Genomic DNA, 24536 nt, shown 5'->3' on the forward strand with positions numbered 1-24536 from the left:
TGAACACTGACACCCTGAGCTGTATTAGTATGTGCTATCCATTATGTCACCATGGCGCCCAACTGAAAAAGTGGCCTGAATTTAGTAAAGTACCTTATAAATAGATGGTAATCTGAACAATCTTTGAACATATTTGATGGGTGGCTTTGGTGGTGTAGCGTTTAACATAACTGTGTTACAGTGCCCGCATCCCGGGTTCAATTCCATCACTATCTGTAAGGAGTTTGTACATTCTCCCCATGACTGTATTTCATTCCACATTACAAATATGTACGAGCTAGAAGGCTAGTAGGTTACGTGGGTGTAATTAGATAGTGTGAGCTTGTTGGGTCAGAAGGGTTTGTTATCTATTAATACAAAGAAACAGGTCCACAACGTTTTTCTGAGGCATCTCAGGAAAATTTGATATTAAATGGTTAATGAAATGTCTAATTTGAAGGTATCTAAAGAAATGAGTATTAGGTAGGTTAAACTTTATAGATAGTTGTTGAAAAGTTGCAAAACAATTATCTATGAAAAGATCTTCAAAGTGCTGAATGCCCTTTCTATACCAATCATGAAATGTTGAGTGTTGCATAGAAGGTAGGAAAAGATGATAGTGTAAAATAGGACTAGACAGAGAGAAACCATGAAAGCCAATTATATTTTCTAAACTGAGCCCATATTCTCAGAGTGTGTCTAATAAAAGGATTAATAACTAGTCTAGGCAAGTGACAAGGAAGTGCAGATCCAAGAAGTGCAAAAACGGAGAGATCCTTACGAGAGTTCAACTCCATTGCCACCCATTTTGGTTAGTCAGACTGATTATGAAAGAAGGACCAAAAAGTAAGACAATATTGGCTGCCCAATGATATAAACGGAAGTTAGACAAAGCCATACCACCTTCCCTTTTAGGTTTTTGAAGGTGAGCTTTATTAAGTCTAGAACGTTTGCCCTTCCATAGATAGGACAAAATGATAGAATCTAACAAATCAAAAAAAGCTTTAGAGATAAAAATTGGTATAGACTGAAATAAGTATAAAAATTTAGGAAGGATATACATTTTAACAGCATTAATTCAACCTACCAGAAACATGGATAAGGGTGACCACTGTGTCAAACTCTGTTTTGTAGAATTTAAAAGATTAGCAAAATTTTCTCGAAAAAGATTCTTGAAGTTCCTTGTTACTATAATACCAAGGTAAGTAAATTGATTATTAACTACTTTGAAAGGGAGGTTGTGAAATACTAATGCTTGTGCTTCTCTATTAATTGGGAATTGGGTAAAGGCTTAATATCTTCTATTCATGATAAGATAGTGACCTTGAGGCATGCCCCCTTTGATAAAATTAGAACTGCTTGAGAGCATGATTTAAATATTTCTTTATCTGATGCAGTTTGGGATTCAATTCTTAAGTCAGTTAATTCAACCTCTTTATGTGCTTGCCACTGCCTTTTACAGTTTAAGGTTGTACATAGGGCTCATATGTTTAAAAATAAATTATCGCGGTTTTATCCTGACATTAGTCCTGTTTGTGACAATGTAAAAGGGGCGAGGCTTCTCTTATTCATATGTACTGGGCTTGTCCTAGTCTACAGAAATTCTGGAGAGAAGTTTTTTTAATCTTTATCCCATATTCTTAATTGCCACTTAAAACCTAACCCTCTGACTGCCCTTTTTGGTACCTTGGGTGAGACAGACATGCATCTGAGTCTGACTAAACATTGAACACTATCTTTTAGTAAACACAAAGTACACTGCAGATGCTGTGGTCAAATCAACACGTACAAACAAGCTGGATGAACTCAGCAGGTCGGGCAGCATCCGTTGAAAGGAGCAGTCAACGTTTCGGGCCGAGACCCTTTGTCAGGACTGAAGAAGGAGGGGGCAGGGGCCCTATAAAGAAGGTGGGGGGAGGGTGGAATGTGCCAGGTGAAAAACCAATCAGAGGAAAGATCAAGGGGTGGTGGAGGGGAAGCAGGGAGGGGATAGGCCGGAGAGGTGAAGAAAGAATCTAAGGGGAAAGCACTATGGGTAGTAGAAGAAGGCAGAATCATGACAGAGGTGATAGGCAGCTAGAAGAGGAGACAGAGTGAAAGTGGGATGGGGGAAGGGAGAGGGAAGAAATTACCAGAAGTTGGAGAATTCGATGTTCATACCAAGGGGCTGGAGACTACCCAGACGGTATATGAGGTGTTGTTCCTCCAACTGAAGTTTGGCCTCATCACGGCAGTAGAGGAGGCCATGTATGGACATATCCAAATGGGAATGAGAGGCAGAGTTGACGTGGGTGGCAACCGGGAGGTCCTGTCCATTGTGACGGACGGAGCGGAGGTGCTCGACGAAGCGGTCCCCCAATCTGCGTCGGGTCTCGCCGATGTAGAGGAGGCCGCACCGGGAGCACCGGATGCAATAGATTACCCCAACAGACTCACAAGTGAAGTGTTGCCTCACCTGGAAGGACTGTTTGGGGTCCTGAACGGTGGTAAGAGAGGAGGTGTAGGGACAGGTGTAGCACTTACGCTTGCAGGGATAAGTGCCCGCTGGGAGATCTGTGGGGAGGGACGTGTGGACCAGGCAGTCGCAGAGGGAACAATCCCTGTGAAAAGCTGAGAGGGGTAGAGAGGGAAAGATGTACTTAGTGGTGGGGTCCTGTTGAAGGTGGCGGAAGTTGCGGAGGATAATATGCTGGATCCGGAGGCTGGTGGGGTGATAGGTGAGGACAAGGGGGACATGGTCCCTATTGTGGTGACGGGAGGATGGGGTGAGGGCCAAAGTGCGGGAAATGGAGGAGATGCGGGTGAGGGCATCATTGATGACGGCAGAAGGGAAACCACGATTCTTAACGAAAGAGGACATTTGGGATGTCCTGGAACGGAAAGCCTCATCCTGGGAGCAGATGCAGCGGAGACGGAGGAACTGGGAATAGGGGAATAGAGTTTTTGCATTTGGCAGGGTGGGAAGAGGTATAATCAAGGTAGTTATGGGAGTCAATAGGTTCATAGAAGATGTCAGTGGACAGTCTATCTCCAGAGATGGAGACCGAGAGATCGAGAAAGGGGAGAGAAGTATCCGAGATGGACCAAGTGAATTTGAGGGCTGGGTGAAAGTTAGAGGCAAAGTCAATGAAATTGACGAGCTCAGCATGGGTGCAGGAAGCAGCACTAATATAGTCGTCAATGTATCGAAGGATAAGTTGGAGGAAGAAGGAACACTATCTTTTGCCTCTCTTTTGGCTAGACACTTAGTTCTTCTCGGGTGGAGAGATATTGCCCCACCCACTCACTAAGCCATTGAGTGGGGAGAGATGTTGCCCCACCCACTCATGCTCAATGGCTTAGTGATATTATGTCCTGTTTAAACCTTGAAAAGATTCATTAATCACTTTTCAATTTGGACATAAAGTTTCATAAGGTGTGGGGACCTTTTCTTGAATACTTTCATAACTCCTCTTTAGATTAAGTTTATTCTTTTTTTCTGGACCATAGTCCCTTACTTTCAGTATTTTTTCTGTAGGTTTTATGGTTTTTTTATGGGAATTACATTATAGTTTTGGTAGTAGGCATTATACTTTATATATATTTATATATATATATAAAACTATTAAAGTACGGACTAGCTGGAAAAGTGGATTGATGGAATTAAATACAAACAAGTATCAGGTCCGACACTTTGGGAGGACAATCCAAGGTCGGATTCACACAGTGAATGGTAGGGCACTGAGACGAGCAGAATACAAAGAGATCTGGGAATACAAATCTGTGGTAAACTATGTATACCTGTCTGGACATGCCCCTCTGCTGACTGCTCCTGTGGCTCCTCCCACAGACCCTTGTATAAAGGCGATTGGGGCACTGCTCCTCCCTCAGTCTCCGAGATGTAGTGGGCTCCCTTTTTTGCTGCTAATAAAAGCCTATTGTTCACTTCCTGCCTCCGAGAGTTATTGACGGTGCATCAAAATCCACAATTTCATGAAAGTAGTGTCACAGGTAGATGAGGGTCATAAAGACAGATTTTAGCAAATATTCTTTCATAAGTCAAAGCAATGAATACAGGATTCGGGATGTTATGTTGTTTAAAACGTCGGTGAGGTCACATTGTGAGTATTGTGTGCAGTTCTGGTCACTTATAGGAAACGTATCAGTATCTTGAAAGAGTGCAGAGAGAATTCACAAGGATGTTGCTAGGACTTGTGAACCTGACTCATAGGGAAATGTTGAATAGGTTAGGAATTTATTTGAGCACAAAACATAGAACAGTACAGCACAGGAATAGGTCCTTCAACTAATACTGTTGTGCTGAACCAATTCAATAATTCAAACAAAACCTGGATAAAACCTGGATTTAGGGTGAAATGTGAAATATTTATGGGGAACCTGAGGGGGAGGGCTTCCCCACAAAAGGTGGTGGGAGTGTGGAATAAAGAGTCAGTGGAAGTGATGGATGAGGGGTCGATTTCAACACTTTAGAGAAGTTTGGATAGGTACGTGGATGAGAGGGGTATGGAAGTCTATGGTCTGGGTGTGCATAAATGAGACTAGGCAGAGAAAGAGGTTGGCCTGGACTGGATGGGCTGAATGACTTGTTCTGTGTTGTAGTGCTCTACAATGAATCATTATTTGCCCACCTTTTCTTTCCTGACCTGCTGAGTATTTCCTGCATTTCCAGTTTTTATTTTGTATCAACTAAGTTTACTGATGATAAATTGCAATCAGCTGCTATCCAGAATAATTCATAGAGTCTATTCAAGTAATACCCAAATCTTGCTAAAGAGATACTTAACAAACAGACTTAATGAACTTATAAAATTAGAATGATCAAAAGCACAGAGGCACCTTCAACAGAGAGAATATTCAGTTACTGGAACTGCTGAAATTACTGATATGAGCTATCTAAGCTGTAACAATCTAACAATACAACATCAAAGGGTTGCAAGAGGAATAATGCTATCAACAAATTTACGAAACGGTCTCTGGATTAAAATTTACTGAAATAACTACTAGAGCAATGTGGAACCTATATATATATTACGTGATAGTTCCTGGTCAGACAGATCTTTCAGAAGGAACTTAATGATCTGTTGTGGACTTGGGAATACTCCTGTTCTTTCCTTCCAATTCTAAACTCTAACAGAGCACAACTAAGCTGTTGGAAATACTGGCCTGAAACAAAACCCCTTCCCTTATTACTTAAAAAACAAAAACAGTTAAAATGAGGAACATCATTTCTGCAATGGGAAAATTATGTAAAGAATATTTTTTTATTTTTGTTCTCATTTTTGTTTCATTTTAAGAAACCAAATTACCCAAATATTTAAGGGTTCTGTTGCTTCTCAAAGAGTTTTAGCATATGGTCCTATGTTATTTTTTAAATTCCTTCCCCTGTTTCAATTCGCCATTGTTTCCAGGAAAGCTTTTCAAGACCAAAAATGTACAATTATACCAGCTAAAATGTTCCAAGCAAAGGGAGACTTTTAGAGACTTCCTGGTCAAGACAGCGCCAAGCTGCAGTCTCGTTCAAGATTATGTCTCAGATTTAGTTGTTTCTTTTGGTTCGTAGGGATTGTTTTGGGCAAAGAGAGGGGAATGTTCGGGTTTCGGAACAGTGATGTGGGGTGTTAGAAGTCAGAAAGGTGTTTAGGGACAAGGATGAGGAGGAGTTAGTGGTCAAGTCTCCACTCCGTGCTCTGTGTTCAAATCCAGCCACGTGAATGGCCAACGAGGGATATCCAGAGTTGAGGCCTTTGCTCTGCGCTTGATGGCCTGTGAATTGGACATGGGAAAAATGGTATCTGGAGTCTACATCTCCATTCTACACTCCAGGACAGTCAGGATAAGATGTCAGTGGGAGAAGGAGGCACAAGGAGGCATGAGGGCTGGCTAGTTGGCATCCTAGGATGTTCAAGCCTGGAGCTTGAGGTACTGCCATCGACTAGTCTAGGGGACAACACTGAAGATTGTAGCATGAAGGTTAATCAGAAGTCTGAAGTCAAAGTCTGGTGATTGGAGACTGGAGGCTGTCTTAGAGTTGGAGGATTGTCTACGGACATGGGCAGGGGGAGGAAAGGGGCTTGTTTCGCTGCTGTAGCTTTGGTGCTTGTTGTGTTCTGTGCTGTTCTGCCAAGCATTGTAAGCATGCTTATGTTGGCATTGGAATGTGTGATGACACTTGCAGGCTGTCCTCAGCGCATCCTTGGGTGTGTTGGTTGTTAAGACAAATGATGCATTTCACTATATACATGTGATAAATGAATCTGAATCTGACTCAAATACAATCCAGATTGACTGCCTACATCCACTGTGGTTTCCACGATATCTGCTCCTCAGCGACAAACTCAATTTTACAATCCTGGTTAACAACTTCCATAAGATCACTTGTTTAACAAGACAATTTTAAGGAACAAAAGCAATCATGTTAGATCACATACATTTCATGGTGTAACACAGTCTATATCTTGTCATGAATGTTTGCATTTGAGGGCCAGTTCTGAGAACTAGAAGAGCAAACCTTGAAAGACAGATGGAGATGCAAAAGGGCAGTTTCCTCATTTGATATAGTGTACCAAAAAAGCAGCCATGGATAATTGTTTGATAAACTTTGTGGGCATTGAATATTAAACTGCACACAAAATATTCTTTGACTTCTTCATGTTTCAGTTGTTACTGTTTACAGTGACAAATTGAAGTCTATAAAATTCACAGGATTTTGTCATTTGATCTCATGACATTCACCAGATTCAATAGTAAACCTCCGTACATTTAACCTTGCTTGAATCATGAATAATAAAATTCAGAGACACTTACTTAGCTTACTTCAGATCTTGAAAACCTGCACCAGGTGGTTAGACCTGCTGCAAACATCTTCTGCATTTGCAGCTTCATTGCAAAAAAAAATCAATCTGGCTAACTCCTCACTTTCCCAAGCAACAGCCATGAACCCGCAGGAATCTAGTGCTTTTTGACGAACACCGGCTCCTTGTTGACTGACACCTCTGCTTGAAAATTCTCGTCCTTTTATTCAAATCCTTCCATGGTCTTGTTCCCATGTCTGTGACATCACCAACGTCACTGGTGGCCAATGGTTATCCACCAAAGCACAAAGATTCAGAATTCCATCACTAAACCCCTCTGCCACTCTACCTCCTCATTCTTGTCTAAAATCTTCTTTAAAAACCTCTCCCTTTCATCAAGATTTTGTTTATTTGCCCTAATTCATATTTTAATGTTCAGTAATGTTGTTGTGAAGCACATTTTACCTCGTTAGGGATGGCATGTAAATGAAGTCTGCTGTTGTTTAATTTTGTAATAGATTTTATTTCTAATATAAAAAACAGCATCTTATTGCTGAATGGCTGCTACGAATAACAGTTTTGCCCAGACAAGTACAGGCCAATCAATATTATGGCCAAAATGATAAAGACAAAGGATTTGGAAATTTAAGAAATCCAATGCAATACACACAAAATGCTGGAGGAACTCAGCAGGTCAAGCAGCACCTATGGAAGAATAAACAGTAATTCTTTTGGGCCAGTGACTGGTGCAGTCCTGATGAAGAGTCTTGGCCTGATGGGTCAATGGTTTATTCCTCTCCATGGACACTGTCTGATCTGCTGAGTTCCTCCAGCTTTTTCCGTGTGTTACTCTATGACCAACATGAAGCATCTTGTCACTGCAACAAGATACAACCTGGGGCCCTGCTAGTCCTATTGGCATAGTACTATGTTATTAACATAACTCCATGTATTAGGTTAACATACTGAACACCGAAAGGACTTTAACATTGTTTTTCTACCTGGAATACAGCTACAGTTTTCCAAAGTGGAATACCAATTTTAATGCAGCTGACAGAGAAAATTATAATTATGTCAACCAGATTTATTGTGAAATAATACTTTAGATTATTATGACTTTACTGGTTTACTATTCCAAATTTTAAAAATGAATGAAGATCAAAAAATGTTCCAGTGTAGCACCGAAGGAACGTTACACTGTCAAGAGGTGTCATTTTTTAATAAGATGCCAAAATGAGATCCTGTGGCATTATTTTGCAGAATAGAGTTGTCTAGTCCAGAGTTTTTGCTGTTCACAAACTGACAGGGACATCAGAGTATTACAACACTAACTGCACTTTTGGAAGCATCTCATTGGCTTCAAAGCATTTTGAGATTTCCTGCAGTCATGACCACAAGTCCTGGTCCCTTTCTCTTGCATTACCTGCAGAGTTCTCAATGCTCGATCCGCATACAAGATCCCAGCTGTTTCTTCGAGAATGGCTGTAACGTCTTTAGGGAGACTTATAGCTGGGAACCTCTTTGAAAAATCTGCAGATGATAATGTCATCATAGGGACTTTGCTGTCAATCAATGTTGTCTTCATGGCTTGAAACTCTGGGTCCTTTTCTTGGCCTAGAAGCAATAACCCTGTTTGCCTGCAAAGAAGCACAAGGTTAATCACTTTATTATAAAAACATTCTCTTTACTTCTCTTCCCAACAGTTGCTTTCCAGGAGACATCAGAGCTTGCTGGAGACAAGACTATGTGGTAATAATAGAGGAATAAGAGAACACAGATGATAGGAATTGAGTCAGAACACTGTGGATGGACTTGTCGATGTTTCAGGAGAAAACTTGGAACATGATCTCGACCTGAAACATCAACAATCTCTTTCTCCCCAATACGGTGCTCAACCTGCTGCGTTCCTTCGGCAGATTGCCTGTTGTTCCAGTGGCAGCAACTTGGCTCTGTAACTACAAGTGACTGGAAGTTATTCCGCTGGGATAGCAATCTCCAGCCAATAAGATCCAATTCTCACCCAGTGTCCCCTTGCCCTTCCAGCAGAGGTCACGAAACAAGAGGGTGGAGCGGACCATAGCAGAATTTCTCTATCCAATCCAGACACGAATTGCATGATCCCCATTACTGCAAGTCATCACAGTTTAGGTGGAGTGATAGAACCTGGATTCAGTCAAACACAATACATGGCAGATGTTGCAAAATCCAATACAAACCCAGAAAATACCTACATCTATAGAAAAGAGTTAACATTGTAGGTCGTTTACTTAATATCAGAGTTAATAAAAGGTCATTGACCTGAAGTATTAATTTTGTTTAACTTGCCACAGATGCTCCTCATCTTGCTGTCTTTAACTTACTTCTAAACTGCTCAGCCACAGTTTGTATAATTAAGCTACAGAACAGGGAAGCCCAGTGACCTACTCCCAAAGTGGGTCATATACTCTGACCTATTGATCTAGTCACATTTCTCTGAAGTACTTAGACGACAGTAAAAAATATGTCAGGCTGCTGTTTATGAATCACACCATTCAATTATTCAATTCCATTATTGCCTCAGCAATAATCACCAAGCTTCTAAACCTGGGCCTCTGCACTTTCCTCTGAAACAGGATCCTTGATTTCCTTTACAGGAGATCACAGTCAGTATGGGTCAGTGGTAAGATCTCCTCCTCACTGACAATCAGCACAGGCACACCTCAAGGGTGCCTGCCTAGCCCACAACTCTACTCTCCACACTCACGACTACATGGATAAGCACAGCTCAAACGTGATCCATAGACTCGCAGATGTTGTAGGCAGAATCTTAGGTAGCAATGAGAGGCAGACAGGAGCGAGGTAGATCAACTGGATAAGTGGTGTCATGATGACAACTTTGTATTAAATGTCAGCAAGACCAAGAACATGCACAAATCCTTATTGAGGGGTCAGTATGGGAAAGGGTTCCCAGGGTGTCAGCATCTCAGAGGATCTATCTGGGCCCAACATATTGATACAATCAAAAAGACAGCATGGCATCAACTATATACACTGGAGATCATTCTGACTGCTTATATCACAGTCTAGAATGAAGACTCCAATGGACGGGATCACAAGAGTTCACAGAGGGTTGTAGACTCAGGCAGCTCCTCCACATCTTCAAGTGAAGGTGCCTTAAGATGGAGGCAGCCATCATTAAGGACTCTCATCATCCAGCACATGCCTTCTTCTTGTTACTACCATTACAAGAGCCTGAAGACTTACAGTTAATGATCCAGGAACACTTCTCTCCAACCATCATCAGATTTATGAAAGTCCATGTGTACCATCTCTGCACTATTTGTTCTATAATTGATAGTAATTTTATGTATTTGTACCAACTGCTGCCATAAAGCTACAAATTTCATTTCATATAAGACATAAGTATAAACCTGATTCTGATAGAGTTTGAATCGCTGCCTTGTTCAAACAACAACCAATCCACAATAGCGAAACCTCTCTTTGACTCTTGTCTGAATAGCCAATCGCAACAGGATGCTTGATCACAGCAGGCAGGGAAATAAATTTGGATAGCTACCCTGCTCTTTAAGGCAGATTTAGATTGATGGTGGTTTGAGCAATTCTCTGACACGGCATCCATCTCTCTCTCTGTGAAGAGGGCAGAACAGGAACAGGAAGGTGATTATATTTAATATATACACCGTCCAGCCAGCTATTTGGTAGAATGATTCCTGGCCTTGCAAAGTGGGGAGAAACAAAGAGTAGGAGAAGGTGGAAAAAGGTTCATAGAGCAAAGTGTCACGTGAAATGGCCAGAGGCCATGAAATGACAGTTTAGGAAATTTATATGGGAGCTCAGGGTTATTGTTTCAATGACATATCAGACTTACTCCACACTAAGACATTGAACTTGAACATACAATAAATAATCTTAAAGTGGACTTTGAGAAACAAATATTTTGAATTTGGATTATAATAAATTTCAAGTAAGAACAATTTGAAACTTCTGCAACAAATCCATAAAACTATACATTACAACATCCTTTGATTTCCACACTACATTGTTACTTACAGATTAGCTCACATCTGTTGTTTGGACGGGAGAGAAGAAAGACGTGGTGTTGAGTAAAGCATGCTTTAGAATTTTATTTACTTATTCTGCACTGTATCTCTAAATATATAAGTAAAATAGAATTCATAGTCTCAGTTCGGACTTGATTTTTAAATTGAATGAAATTTATGTTTTCTCCCCCACTCTCACTCAAATAAATTCTCAAGCATTCACAATGACCAGCTGTACTCTAGCAAGTAGGTAAATGATTTGCATTGTTTCAGCATGAGTTCTGCTTTGGGTCAATAATTCAGATCCATCTTCAACAACACTAATATAACCAGACTTCCCTGGACTGAAAAATAGTTCCAAGGGATTTTCAACATATTTTCTTAAACTGCACGTTAAAACAGGAGAACTCTACCCATGACAAGTAACTATGTACACTTTTACTCAGGGTCACAGTTCTCTCCAATGACACTGATTAAGGGCTGATAGCAAAAGCTCAAGAGGTTGTTAATAAAATTAGTGTGTTCAAATGGGGCCTAGTTGTTCACACAGTTTATTCCATATTGCAGAATAGGGAGCTACCATTAAACACAAGAGCACCATCCAGAGACAGAGAAGCAGTTTCAGCGACAGGTTACTATCGATGCAATGCTCCTCAGACAGGATGAAGAGGTCAATACTCCCCAATGCCATTAGGCTTTACAATTCTACCGCCAGGACTTAAGAACTTTTTAAAAGCTATTATTAATGCTTTTTGAGATAGTGATTTAGATGCATATCATATTCTTTACTGAGTTAAGTATTGTATGTAATTAGTTTTGCTACAACAAGTGTATGGGACATTGGAAAAAAAGTTGAATTTCCCCATGGGGATGAATAAAGTATCTATCTATCTATCTATCTATCTATCTATCTATCTATCTAAGAGAATCTGCAGATGCTGGAAATCCAGAGCAACCCACACAAGACACGGGAGAAGCTCAGCAGGTCAGGCAGTATCTATGGAAATGAATAAACAGTCAATGTTTTGGGCCAAGATCCTTCTTCAGGACAGAAGAATTAAATTCTTCCATCCAACCATTATTTAAATTCCACCAGCAAAAGCAGCATTTTATAAACTGAGTGGAAATTAGTGAATGGTTTACAGCTGGGAATTGACAAGCTGTCTTAAACATTACCGAAAACACTGGTTCAATCTTACGAGAACAAAGAAGGCCATGAACAGTAGATACAAGGACAGAGTCAAGGCAGAAACTTATGATTTGCAGTTAAAATAGAAAGAACGAGAAAGAAAAATAAAGATTTTTGAGAGGGGCAAAGAAAGAAACAGCTTAATCTCTATTATATCACAGGAAAATGTATTCCCCTTTTCCTGACCCCCCCCCCCTTTATCATATTTATTTTGGAAAACTGGAAATGTGGCTTCACCATTTTGGATTCACACATTCCTCATGAGCAAAGAGGTAATTGCAAAAATAGTAGAAACTTGATTTGGTTTCTATCCCTTTGTATTCTTTCCCTTGGCTAAGCTCGTATATTCACTTCTATAAGATTCTTGTAATTCTACAGATTTCTATTGTGACATCAAGACTAACATACAGGGCATTATCAGACACTTTTTGCTAGCCACATCCACAAGATCAGTTACAATCAGTTACAGTTATCACCCTCTGATAACGAACCATAAAACTCCAGTCAAATGCAATTTGCTCTTTATCCTGAAAAGGCTATGGAATCTTATCTTTGCGATTTGAACAGACATTGATAGCAACAGTTCAACTTACAAAGTGTACAGGAAACACCTCAGCACGGTTTAAAAATGGAACTTAAGTACTGATGAATGGAAAACTGCTGATAATATAAATAAAGACTGGTTGTTGCATTACTGGGGCATGACAGACTGATTCTAATCAGATTGAAATTGAATATTGAACCCGTGGTACAGATTTCCAAGAAAGCGGAATGAAATTTTTTTGGATTCATACTGGTAGAGATGGAAGATGGAAGAGCGTAGGTATAGATAATGAGTACTAATTGGCACTTCTCAAGAGAAGGACAGAAAGAAGGAATTTCCTAAATTAATGGTTCACTAGCAGGGTGAAGGCTAGAAATTCATGGAAGAATCATCAGACACTGTGTGCACTTCACTTTTATTACTGGTATTGATGTGTTATCGTCACATGTACTGAGATATCATGAAAACATTGCTTGCCATACTGTTCATACAGATTAATTCTTTACACAATGCAGCAAGGGAAAACAATATAAAACAATAACAGTGCAGAATTAAGTGTAACTGCTACAGAGAAAGTGCAATGCAGGTAAATAAAAAGGTGGAAGATCATATTGAGGTAAATTGCAAGGTTAAGAGTTCACCTTACCATGCAAGAGCTCTCTTCAGGAGTCTGGTATCAATGGGACAGAAGCTGCTTTTGAGCCTGGTGGTACAGTGTATTCCGGTTAATTGGGACACACCAGGACCAGTACATTTTGGCCCAATTAAGCAACTACCCTAATTAGCCAAAGTTTAATAGAAAGTTAAAAAGGTATAAAAAAAAGACAAACTGTGGCTATGTCCACACTACACCAGATAAGTATGTAACCGAAGCTTTTTCTCTTCGTTTTTACCCTTCCTCCACACTAAAATGTCATTTTCGTCCCACGAAACCGGAGCTTTTCAGAATCGCTTTCCAGGGTGGGTATTTTTGAAAACGCTGTTTGGGCAGATCAGTGTGGACGGGATAACTGGAGATATCTGAAAACACTATCAGACGGCAGCGCGCAATGTCATTGTTTTCTTGAACGCAACCTAACAATTTCAGAACAGACGGCAATGAGACTGAAGCCAGAAGAGTTAGAAATGTACTCACCAAATACTTTGACCCATAACTTACTGAATAAATAAATATCCTCACTTTTTCTGTCCTTGCTTGTATGAAGGTGGTTTACCTATTTATGCAAGTACTTCTCTGACAGTAGATGTGTAATAGCCTAATGTAACATTGTATGGAAATACAAGATAAGACTGATGTAGACATGTTTTATACATTTAACAAGGTGCTTTATTAATGCAACAGAGTTAGTCAGTTTTTCAATGTTCGTCGTCAGCCGGGTCATACTGTCCGTGAACTCCCTGTCGGTTGCCTCCGTACACTCCAGTATTTGTTTTTTTTTACTTTTAAGTTCTCCTGCGTGAAAGCCAACAGCTGTCCATCATTTAAAGTTTTTCTAGTCTGTAACTGCATAAATGCGCACTTTTACGGCGAGTTTCGACACCAAACATGTCGATTGTTTTCGGTAGATGTGTCCTGCGCATGCCCAGTAGGAGGAGATTCGCCAAAATCTCCATTTCAATGTGGATAGAGATATTTTCAAAAATGCATAGTGTGGACGCCTATTGTTTTTACGTGAAACCAGCGTTTTCAAAATTATCCGGTCTAGTGTGGATGTAGCCTGTGTAACAAGTCAGAACGCGTATCAATAGTACAGTACTATAAAACTGTATATTAGTTCACTATAGTTATCAATGGAGGCATTTCTCCAGTGCACGCTGTCGTTTTCTTTTGATTGACTGCAAATGAACAAAATCAGTACAGACACCTAGTGTAAATAATGGACTGCCTTCATACAATCCTTTTGACAATTGCAGCCTCCAAATCTTAATTTTCATTGTAACATTCAAGATGATTGTAAATACCTTCAAATTCGTTGTAGTTCCTAACATGCTGAAGTAGTGAAATCGTTTCATTTTCAATCCTGGCTGTTTCTGACATTTCCAGGCCTGAATGCTTGAAATCACAGTGAGCAAAACAGTTCTGAATTGTCTTACTCCTTATTTCTTGCCAACTATCAATGACAAAAATCATTGCTTTTTTAACCCAAACACATGTAACTGATGCTATTTAAAAACTATTTGCTCTAAGCAATGTGTAGTGTTTAACAGTGACAAAAGTGTCCTTGACTAATGCTGGCTAGAAATTGTTCAACAAGTCTCCTGCCCAAATTAAGCAGCATACTGTCCCAAATAAATGAAGGGCATCACAGCCAATTTCTCAATTATTTTTTGTTCGTTAAGAGTTGGCCTTTGGGAGGAGGTAGGGGGGAAGGGCTCTTTTTCTGGAAGCTGTATTGAGTTCTCAGCCAAATCTGTTGCTTGGTTACCTTATTTCAAGGTTCAATGTCTGGTTTTAATGTACATTCTAGTATGGCCATTATCTTAACCTTTCTTTTAAATAGTATTAAAAATGGATCAAACTACAGGTAGTCCCCGAGTTACGAACATCCAACTTACGGACAACTCGTACTTACGAACCAAGGAAGGAGAATGTCGTCCGCCATTTTAAATTGGATCATGACGCCGTCCGCCATTTTAAGTCCTTGCCGTTGACACCGTGTTGACTGTGTAACTTTGTATTTGGCTTAAATTTTTCTTAGCAAGATTCACCCTGACCCTGCCCCCTCCCCCCGTTCCAGTCGGCTGGTGGGGCAGTGAGATCAATGCCAGGCTGGAGAACAGAGATTCCCGAGTTTGATCCAGTGACAAACTTCTCCCGTGCCAGGTTGATGTCGAGCTCGCAACTCGACATCGTAAAAAAAAAAACACTGCCACCTCCCGTTTAAATTCCCACGCGCAATATTGTGGAGGATCAAATACCCAAACCCAGCACAGTCTCCACTTGTCTCATTTAACCTGTCTCAGTGTGATGGACTTTTGGACCCAGGGAATTTCGTGCAGTGGTCCTTAAGACTCAGTGGACCTTGGGAGTTGGCACAGCTCCGAACCCGCCACCCACAGTGTTTCTGTTCTGTTGATGGCATGCGATTGCGACTGAAAATAAAGTGGAAATAATAAGGCGATCGGAAAGAGGTGAAATGCCATCAGTCATTAGAAAAGCGATAGGCTACAGTCGGTCAACGATCGGAACAATTTTAAAGGATAAATTGAGAATAATGGAGCATGTGAAAGGCCCTGCCCCGATGAAAGCTACAATTATTACTAAGCAACGCAGTGGTTTAATTATTGGAATACATAAATTTCTTAAGTGTTTTATATGCATAGAAAGGTAAAATATATACTATATATTAAAACAAATGTTTGACTAACTGACGCTAAATAATACTGGATGTACTTGTTCCGACTTCTGTACAAATCCAACTTAAAGACGGACTCAGGAACGGAACTCGTTCATAGCCTGGGGACTGCCTGTATTAATTTACTTAGACTTAGTGTGAAAGGGTTAAATCACCCTGTGAAATGGAGTAAGATTTTTGCCTATATTAAAAAACTTAAGGTCCCAATTATGTTTTTACAAGAAACTCATGTATATAAATGTGACAATACATGCCTTTTTAGCAAATGGAAAGGGCTACATTTTCATTCCTCTTTTTAAGCTAAATCTAGGGGGGTTTCAATTTTTACAGATAATACTGTTCCCTTTGTCCAACATAAAGTAGTGTCTGATATTAATGGGAGTTTTGTCATAGTGTCAGGAAAATTAGATAATAAATTTGCTAATCTGTATGCCCCAAATATAGATGATCCAGGATTCTTTGAGCGTTTTTTTTCACTCTTGCCAGATTTGAGTCTTTATTCATTAGTGTTGGGAGGAGACTTTAATTGCTAGTTAGATCCAGTTTTAGACCAGTCATCTTCCAAACCAGCTACCCTTAACAAATCAGCTTTATTTATTCAATCTTTCCTAATGAAATGTGGTATTGTTGATATTTGGCGTTTTTACATCCCAAAGATAGGGAGTACTCATTTTTTTTCTGATATTCACCATATGTATTCCAGGATTGATTATAATTTTTATTGATAGCCAAATGATTCCATTAGTTTGATCCTGTGATTATAAAGAGATTGCTGTTTCAGATCATGCTCTTGGGTTTTTATCTTTAAACCTTCCAAGTCTCCCTCAAATAAATAGATTTTGGTGTTTTAATCTAACTTTGCTATCTGATAAGAATTTTTTAAAGTTTCTGGAGAAACAAATTACTCATTGTTTTCAAGAGAATATAATAGACTTCCAGTCTTTTTATATGGGATGCTTTCAAGGCCTATATTGGTGGGCAAATTATTTTTATACTGCAAGTATCAAGAAAAAAGCTAATAAAGAGAGAATTGATTTAGCTAATCAGTTGAAACAATTAGACCAGAAATATGCTTTGGCTCCAGATCCTGCTTTATATAAAAGATGTGTTGAAATTAAAACTAAATATGATCTTCTTTTAACATATCCAATTGAAAGACAATCCAAGATAAAAGTCAATTCTATATTCATGGAGACAAAACAGGTAAATTATTAGCTAACCAATTAAAAACCTTTATAGCTAAACGGCAAATTAAAGAAATTTGTGAAATTTGTGATAGGACAACTGACCATTTAGAAATAAATGATACCTTTAGAGAATTTTATTCTAAACTCGATAGTTCTGACTCTCCTAAAGATAATATTGTAATGGATAATTTTTAGACCAATTAAACATCCCTGTACTTTCAGTTGATAATTGAAAGCAGTTGGATCAACCTATTTTTTATGAGGAAATTGCTGAGGCTGTGGGTTCATTGCACTCCGGGAAGACTCTGGGTCCTGATGGATTTTCTGGAGAATTTTACAAGACATTTTCCTCACTGCTTATACCTCATTTGTGTTCTGTCTTTTCGGATTCCTTTAAGCTGCGTAGGTTGCCACAATCTTTTTATGGAGCTTCCATTTTGCTTATTCTTAAAAAAAAAGAACCCAACTGAATGCTCTTCATATAGACCAATTTCTTTACTTAATGTTGATACTAAAATTCTATCCAAAGTTTTAGCTTGTAGGCTTGAAAATATTTTACCATCTATCATATCAGATGATCAGAATGGATTTATTAAAAATCACTATTCCTATTTTTATATTTGTCATTTATTGAATGGTATGTATTCTCCTTCTAAGTAGATAGTGGAATGCAGGATCTCTAGACTCTGAGAAGGCTTTTGATGGGGTTGAATGGAATTATTTATTTAAAACCTTCGAAAAATTTAACTTTGGCCCCGATTTCATTCAATGGATTAAATTACTTTATTTATCAACCTCTGCTCATGTTCTTACTAATTTTCAGAATTCTAAACCTTTTGAACTCCAATGTGGAACCAGACAAGGCTTGTCCTTTGAGCCCTTTGCTCTTTCTTCTGGCTTTAGAACCCTTAGCTATTGCTTTTGGAGAATCTAGTGATACCACTGGTATTTTAAAGGTACTACCCACATAGTTTTGCTCTATGCTGATAATCTGTTGCTTTTTATTTCTAATGTTGAGACCTCGTTACCTCCTATGCTTTCTTTACTCTCCTGTTTCAGCAGTTTTCAGGTTATAAATTGAATTTTTCAAAATGAATTAAAGTGAACTTTTCCCCTTGAATAATCCGGTATCAATTACTATTAACCTTCCTTTTTAAATTGTAAAAAATCAATTTACCTATTTGGGTGTAACAATTACTAAGAATTATAAAGACCTACTTAAAGAAAATTTTCTTACCCTATTGAATTAAGTGAAAAGGGCACTATCAAACTGGTCACCCCTCTCTCTATTATTGATTGGTCAAATTAACTCTATTAAAATGAATATCCTGCCTAAATTTATATACCTTTTTCAGGCCTTACCCATTTTTGTTACTAAGTCCTGTTTTGATTCTCTTGATTTAATTCAATTCTATCTTCGTATATATGGAAAAACAAACATTCTCGATGAAATAAAGTTCACTTTCAAAAAGTCAAAAAGAATGGAAATTTAGCTTTACGAAATTTTAGGTTTTATTACTGGGCTGTTAACATATGAAATCTTAGCTTTTGGTCGTATTACATTAACTATGAGGACTGTCCAGTATGGGTTTCTTTAGAAGCTAACTCTGTTAAAAATTTGTCTATTATTTCTCTTCTTGGATCTTCACTTCCTTTATATTTAAATAAACTAACTGACAATTTGGTAATTAAACATACTTTGAGGATCTGGTTACAATTTAGAAAGTACTTTGGTTTATTGAGATTTTCTCTTTCTAGTCCCAATTTTTCTAATTTTTTTTAAACCTTCTATGACCGATGTAGTTTTTAAAGAATGGGATAGATTGGGTATTAAATGCTTTCAGGATCTGTTAGTTGGAGGAAGTCTCTTTTCGTTTGAGCAACTGTCATCTAAATATAGTTTACCAAAAACTCATTTTTTTCTATATCTACAAATTAGAGACTTTCTGCGATCTCAATTACATACATTTCCTATGAGTCCTGATAAGAACTTATTAGATGTAATTTCTAATTTGAAACCTTTTCATAATGGCTCAATATCCAATATTTTTGGTATGTTGTTGGGAATAAGAGAGGCTCCTTTAGACAAAATTAAAAATGCCTGGGAACAAGATTTACAGATTTCAAATTCTGAGGAGACTTGGAATGAAATTTTTAAATTGGTTAACACTTCATCACTATGTGCTTGCCACTCCCTCTTACAATTTAAAGTGGTCCACAGGGCCCACATGTCCAAAGAAAAGCTATCTCATTTTTATCCGGATATATCTCCTTATTGTGATAGATGTAACAATGCAGAGGCTTCAATAATCCATATGTTTTGGACATGTCCGAGTCTTGAAAAATTCTGGAAGGAAGTATTCCAAACATTTTCTGTACTTTTTAAAGTAACTTTTAAGCCTAACCCTTTGACTGCCTTGCTTGGTATTGTTGGAGAAAAAGGCAAAACTTTGGAGACATCTTATTTGCATATATTGTCTTTTATTTCTCTTATAGCAAGGAGGTCAGTGTTGCTTAAATGGAAGGATGCTGCTCCGCCTACTCACGCTCAATGGTTATGTGATGTTATGTCATGCTTAAATGTAGAAAAGATCCGTTGTTCAATTTCTAATTCTAACCAAGATCTGCAAACATTACGGGGACCATTTTTGAACTACTTTCAAAACCTTTGATTTGGTGTTAAAGTACAGATGTTGGCTAATAACACAAATCACTATGTGATAAGGATTTTTTTCCATCTTCCTTTCTTTACCAAACAGCTTCAATGTTGGTAGTGGGTTTAGATTATTTTTTTAATAATAAAATTATTACAATTCGAATTACAATTTAATTAATGTATGTGTTTCATTATGAATATAGGGTACTGCGATTGCAAGTGTGATTGAAATATAATGTATTTGGTACTATTCCATTTTCTTTTGATTCATAATACATATCCTCATGTACTCTGTATTCTTCTATGTGAAAATTAATATAAATACTGAAAAAGAAAAAAAAGAGTTGTCCCAAATAAGTGACTACATAGCCCAATTAACTAACATCCACTGCACATACTTTCAGGCTTTTGTATCTTCTGTCTGATGGGAAAGAGAAAATGTCTGGGGAGGCTAATCATAGCCTATAATCATAGGCTCCCTATAATTATGCTGGCTGCTTTACTGGGGCAGTGAGAAATACAGACAGAGTCCATGATGGAAGACTGGTTTCTGTGAGGTGGTGAGCTGTATCCTCAACTATCTAGAGTTTCTTGTGCTCACATGCACAGCAGTAACCACAGTTACTCATACATTTAGCATTTATACAGTGGTATAAAATGCTCACATAGAGATGACCTACAAACTTTTCTGAATGAAGAAGTCAATGGAATGGAAATTTCAATGTGCAACTCATCCATCAACCCACAATTACACTCATTAGTAAAGGTAAATCAATCCAAAAGCCATGTATTGAATGGTTTCATATCTGAACAAGTCTCCTTTAACTTTGAATAATGGTCCATGTGTTGTCTACAATAATAATGGGGAAATTAACATTCTTCACCTCTGTTATTCAACACTACTGAAGCAACTACTGCGTGGTTTTTGCACATATGCCCTTAACAGAAAAATTCCTTCAATACCTCTTATTACACTGCAACCTTGAATGGTCTTCATGGCTGCCAAAAAATTGCCCCCTCTGGGCACTGTCCTTCACAACACTACTTGATTTGAAGGACAGTGCCCAGAGGAGGCAAGTTCTGATCTTAGAGTAGGTTAAAACACTGGCACAAGACTGTGGGCTGAAGCACCTGTACTGTGGTGTTCTATATTCTATTTACCACGTTCAAGGGCCAATTTACCAGGTACGCCTGCTTGATAATGCAAATATCTAATCAGCCAATCATGTGGCAGCAATTCAATGCATAAAATCATGCAAGCATGACAACATCTACAGCTATCACAATATAGAAGTACTGCAACCCAGCATTCAATACCATCATCCCAAAAAAACTAATCAAAAACCTTCAAGACCTTGGCCTCGATATCTCCTTGTGTAATTGGATCTTTGATCTCCTCACCTGCAGACCCTAGTCAGTTTGGATTGGCAGCACCTCCTTCACAGTCTCCACCAGCATAGGTGCACCATAAGGCTGGGTGCTTGGCCTCCTGCTCTACTTGCTTTACACTTATGTCTGTGTGGCTAAGCGCGGCTCCAATGCCATTTGATGGCACACCACTGTCGTTGACCAAATCATTAGTGGTGATGAATCAGCATATAGGAGAGAGATCAGAAAATTTAGCTGTGTGGAGCTATAGAAACAACCTCACACTCAGTATCAGCATGACCAAGGAGTTGATTATTGACTTCACAAAGCAGCCAGTCCTCATCGGGGGATCAGAGGTGGAGAGGGTCGGCAACTTTAAATTCCTCAGTGTTACTATTTCAGAGGGCCTCGCCCAGACCCAGCATATACCATTAGAGCAATCACAAAGAAAGCCCAGCAGTGCCTCTACTTCCTTGAACTCTTGCAAGGATTCGGTAAGACATCTTTAAATCTGACTAACTTCCATAGATGTCATGGAGAGTATATTGATGAGCTGCATGGTATGGAAGCACTAATATGCTTAAACAGAAAATCCTGCAAAAAGCAGTGGGTACGGCTCAGTCTATCTCGGATAAAGCCCTCCGCACCATTGAGCACATCTACACGGAGCATTGTCGCAGAAAAGCTGCATCCATTATCAAAAATTCTAACACCCAGGTCGTGTCTTCTTCTCACTGCTGCCATCAGAGAGAAGGTACAGGAGCCTCAGGACTCACACCACCAGGTTCAGGAACAGTTATCACCCCTCAACCATCAGACTCCTGAACCAGAGGGCATAACTTCATTCAATTTTACATGCCCCATCACAGTGCTGTTCCAAAAACCATGGATTCACTTTGAAGGACTGTTCATCTCATGTTCTTGATATTTATTGCTTATTTATTTCTGTTAGAGCGTGCACAGTTTGTTGTCTTTTGCACACTGATTGTCCGCTAGGTTAGTGTGGTCTTTCACTGTTTCTATTATGTTTACTGGATTGAGTTTTCCCACAAGAAAATGAATCTCAGGGTTGTATATGGTGACATGTATGTACTTTGATAATAAATTTACTGTGAACATGATCAAAAAGTTCAATTGCTGCTCAGATCAAACACCAGAGTGGTGAAGAAATGTGATCTAAGTGACTTTGACAACTAAATGATTGCTGGTGCCAGACAGGATGGTTTAGGTATCCCAGAAGCTGTTGATCTCCTCGGATCACACACAGCAGTCTCTAGCAGTGACAGAAACTTGTGTGAAAAACAAGAAAACATCCAGTGAGCAGCAACTCTTTGGGTAGAAATGTCTTGTTAAAGTGAGAGGTCACAGGAGATTGTCTCAAGCTGGCAGGAAGGGTGACAGTAACTCTAAAGACCAAACCTCCAAGACGGGTGTGCAGAAGACCATCTCTGAATATACAAAATGTTGAAAATGTTGGGTGGGTTTCAGTTGCAGATGATAAAAGACATACAAAAAACACTTAGTGGCCATTTTATTAGGTACCTCCTGTACCTAATAAAGTGGCCACTGAATGTATACTCTACCCTGCTGACCCCCTGGGAGCACTCTTGGCACAACACACAATCCTTCCATTATTGCAGCAACCATGCACTCAGCACTTCAGTAGTAACAGTCTCCTGCAGCTCAAAAATTATGGCTTCCATTGTGACCAGGGCAGGCTGCATAGATCACACCTGCTGGGCTATCTGCTGAGAACGATTAACGTTTCAAATAGAGAACATCGTGTTGAAACCCACAATGGCTGTTTCAGCACAGATTTCCACAGGAAAGCACAGCATTGCTGCGTTGACTTCACCACTGGAGTCATCCTTCTATGTGACTTTAACAAACAATGTTAAACTAACAACCCCAATGTTGTTTCAATCCCTCCCCCCACCCCCAAAAATGGCATGGAACAATTTCTAGGCAAATAAGCTATAAAATATGAATAGTGTTTATTTTCATATTTTATTTATCACTCTGTACAATGTTAATTAAAAGCTAATTGCAAGTTTCTCTTCTATGTTGGTTTCCATCCATAATGGTTCCTTGGCATGACCAGCTTCTCAGCCAGTTTAGTGTCATCACAGCAGTAAGCATTCAAGGATCCTCATGGACTACTGCACGACAACAACAGGTATTAGAATGGAGACAATATCCTATCTAAGACTGTAAGGAGATTGTTTTTCTGCACTCACCACCACTGGCAAAAAAGTGAAAACGTTTGTCCGAATCGGAACCAGACTCAGGTTTCATATCACCGGCGCATGTCATGAAATTTGTTATATGCAGCAGCGGTACATTACAAAACATAATGATAAAAGACTGCAAATTACAGCAAATATATTCAAATATTCAAAAAGTTAAATTAAGTAGTGGAAAAAAAGCTCATTAAGTAGTGAGATGGTGTTCACAGGTTCAATGGCCATTCAGAAATCCAATGGCAGAGGGGAAGAAGCAGCTCCTGAATCATCAAGTGTGGGCCTTCAGGCTCCTGCACCTCCTCCCTGATGGTAGCAATGAGAAGAGGACATGTCCTGGGTGATGGGCATCCTTAATGCCACCTTTTTGAGGCATTGCTCCTTGAAGATGTCCTGGATGCTGGGGAGGCTAGTGCCCATGATGAAGCAGAGTTCACAACTTTCTGCAGCTTATTTTGATCTTGTGCAGTACCCTCTCCCCATACCAGATGGTGACGCAACCAGTTAGAATGCTCTCCATGGTACATCTGTCGAAATTTGCGAATATCTTTTGTGAAAAACCAAATTTCCTTAAGCTCCTAATGAAGTATAGCTGCTGTTGTGTCTTCTTTATAACTGCATTGAGATGTTAGGCCCAGGATTGATCTTCAGAGATGTTGACACCCAGGAACTTGAAATTGCTCTGACTTTCCACTTCTAATGTCTCAATTAAGACTGGTGTGTGCTCCCTCATCTTACCCTTTTTGAAGTCCACAATCAATTCTTTGACATTGAGTGCAAGGTTCTTGCTGCAACAGCACTCAACCAGCTGATCGATCTCGCTGCTTTACTCCTACTCATCACCATCTGAAATTCTGCCAACCATAGTTGTGTCATCAACAAATTTATAGATGGCATTTGAGCTGTGGCTAGCCACATAGTCATGGGTGTAAAGAGACTTGGGCAGTAGGCTAAGCACATGTCCCTGAAGTACACCAATGTTGATTATCAGTGTGTTGGAGATGCTAATTCCGATCCGCACAGACTGTGGTCTTCCATTGAAGACGATGAGGATCCAGTTGCAGAGAAAGGTACAGAGGCCCAGGTTTTGCAGCTTTAAAAAAAACTGTAGGACTGACTGTGTTACATGTTGAGCTATATTCAATAAATAGCAGCCTGACGTAAGTATTCGTATGGTGTAGGCCAC

At 39.3% G+C, this 24536-nt stretch overlaps 1 protein-coding gene across 1 annotated transcript in view; it reads right to left on the bottom strand.

Annotated features, from left to right (window-relative positions):
• Window positions 1-24536, bottom strand: part of pipox (pipecolic acid oxidase) — an 82947-nt gene that overhangs the window by 46156 nt on the left and 12255 nt on the right. Inside the window, exon 3 of the mRNA XM_073053430.1 lies at window positions 8194-8407. Within this exon, the coding sequence (XP_072909531.1) occupies window positions 8194-8407 (214 nt within the window). The remainder of the gene's footprint in view (window positions 1-8193; window positions 8408-24536) is intronic.

Source organism: Hemitrygon akajei, chromosome 8 (assembly GCF_048418815.1).
Source record: "Hemitrygon akajei chromosome 8, sHemAka1.3, whole genome shotgun sequence".
NCBI lineage: Eukaryota > Metazoa > Chordata > Chondrichthyes > Myliobatiformes > Dasyatidae > Hemitrygon > Hemitrygon akajei.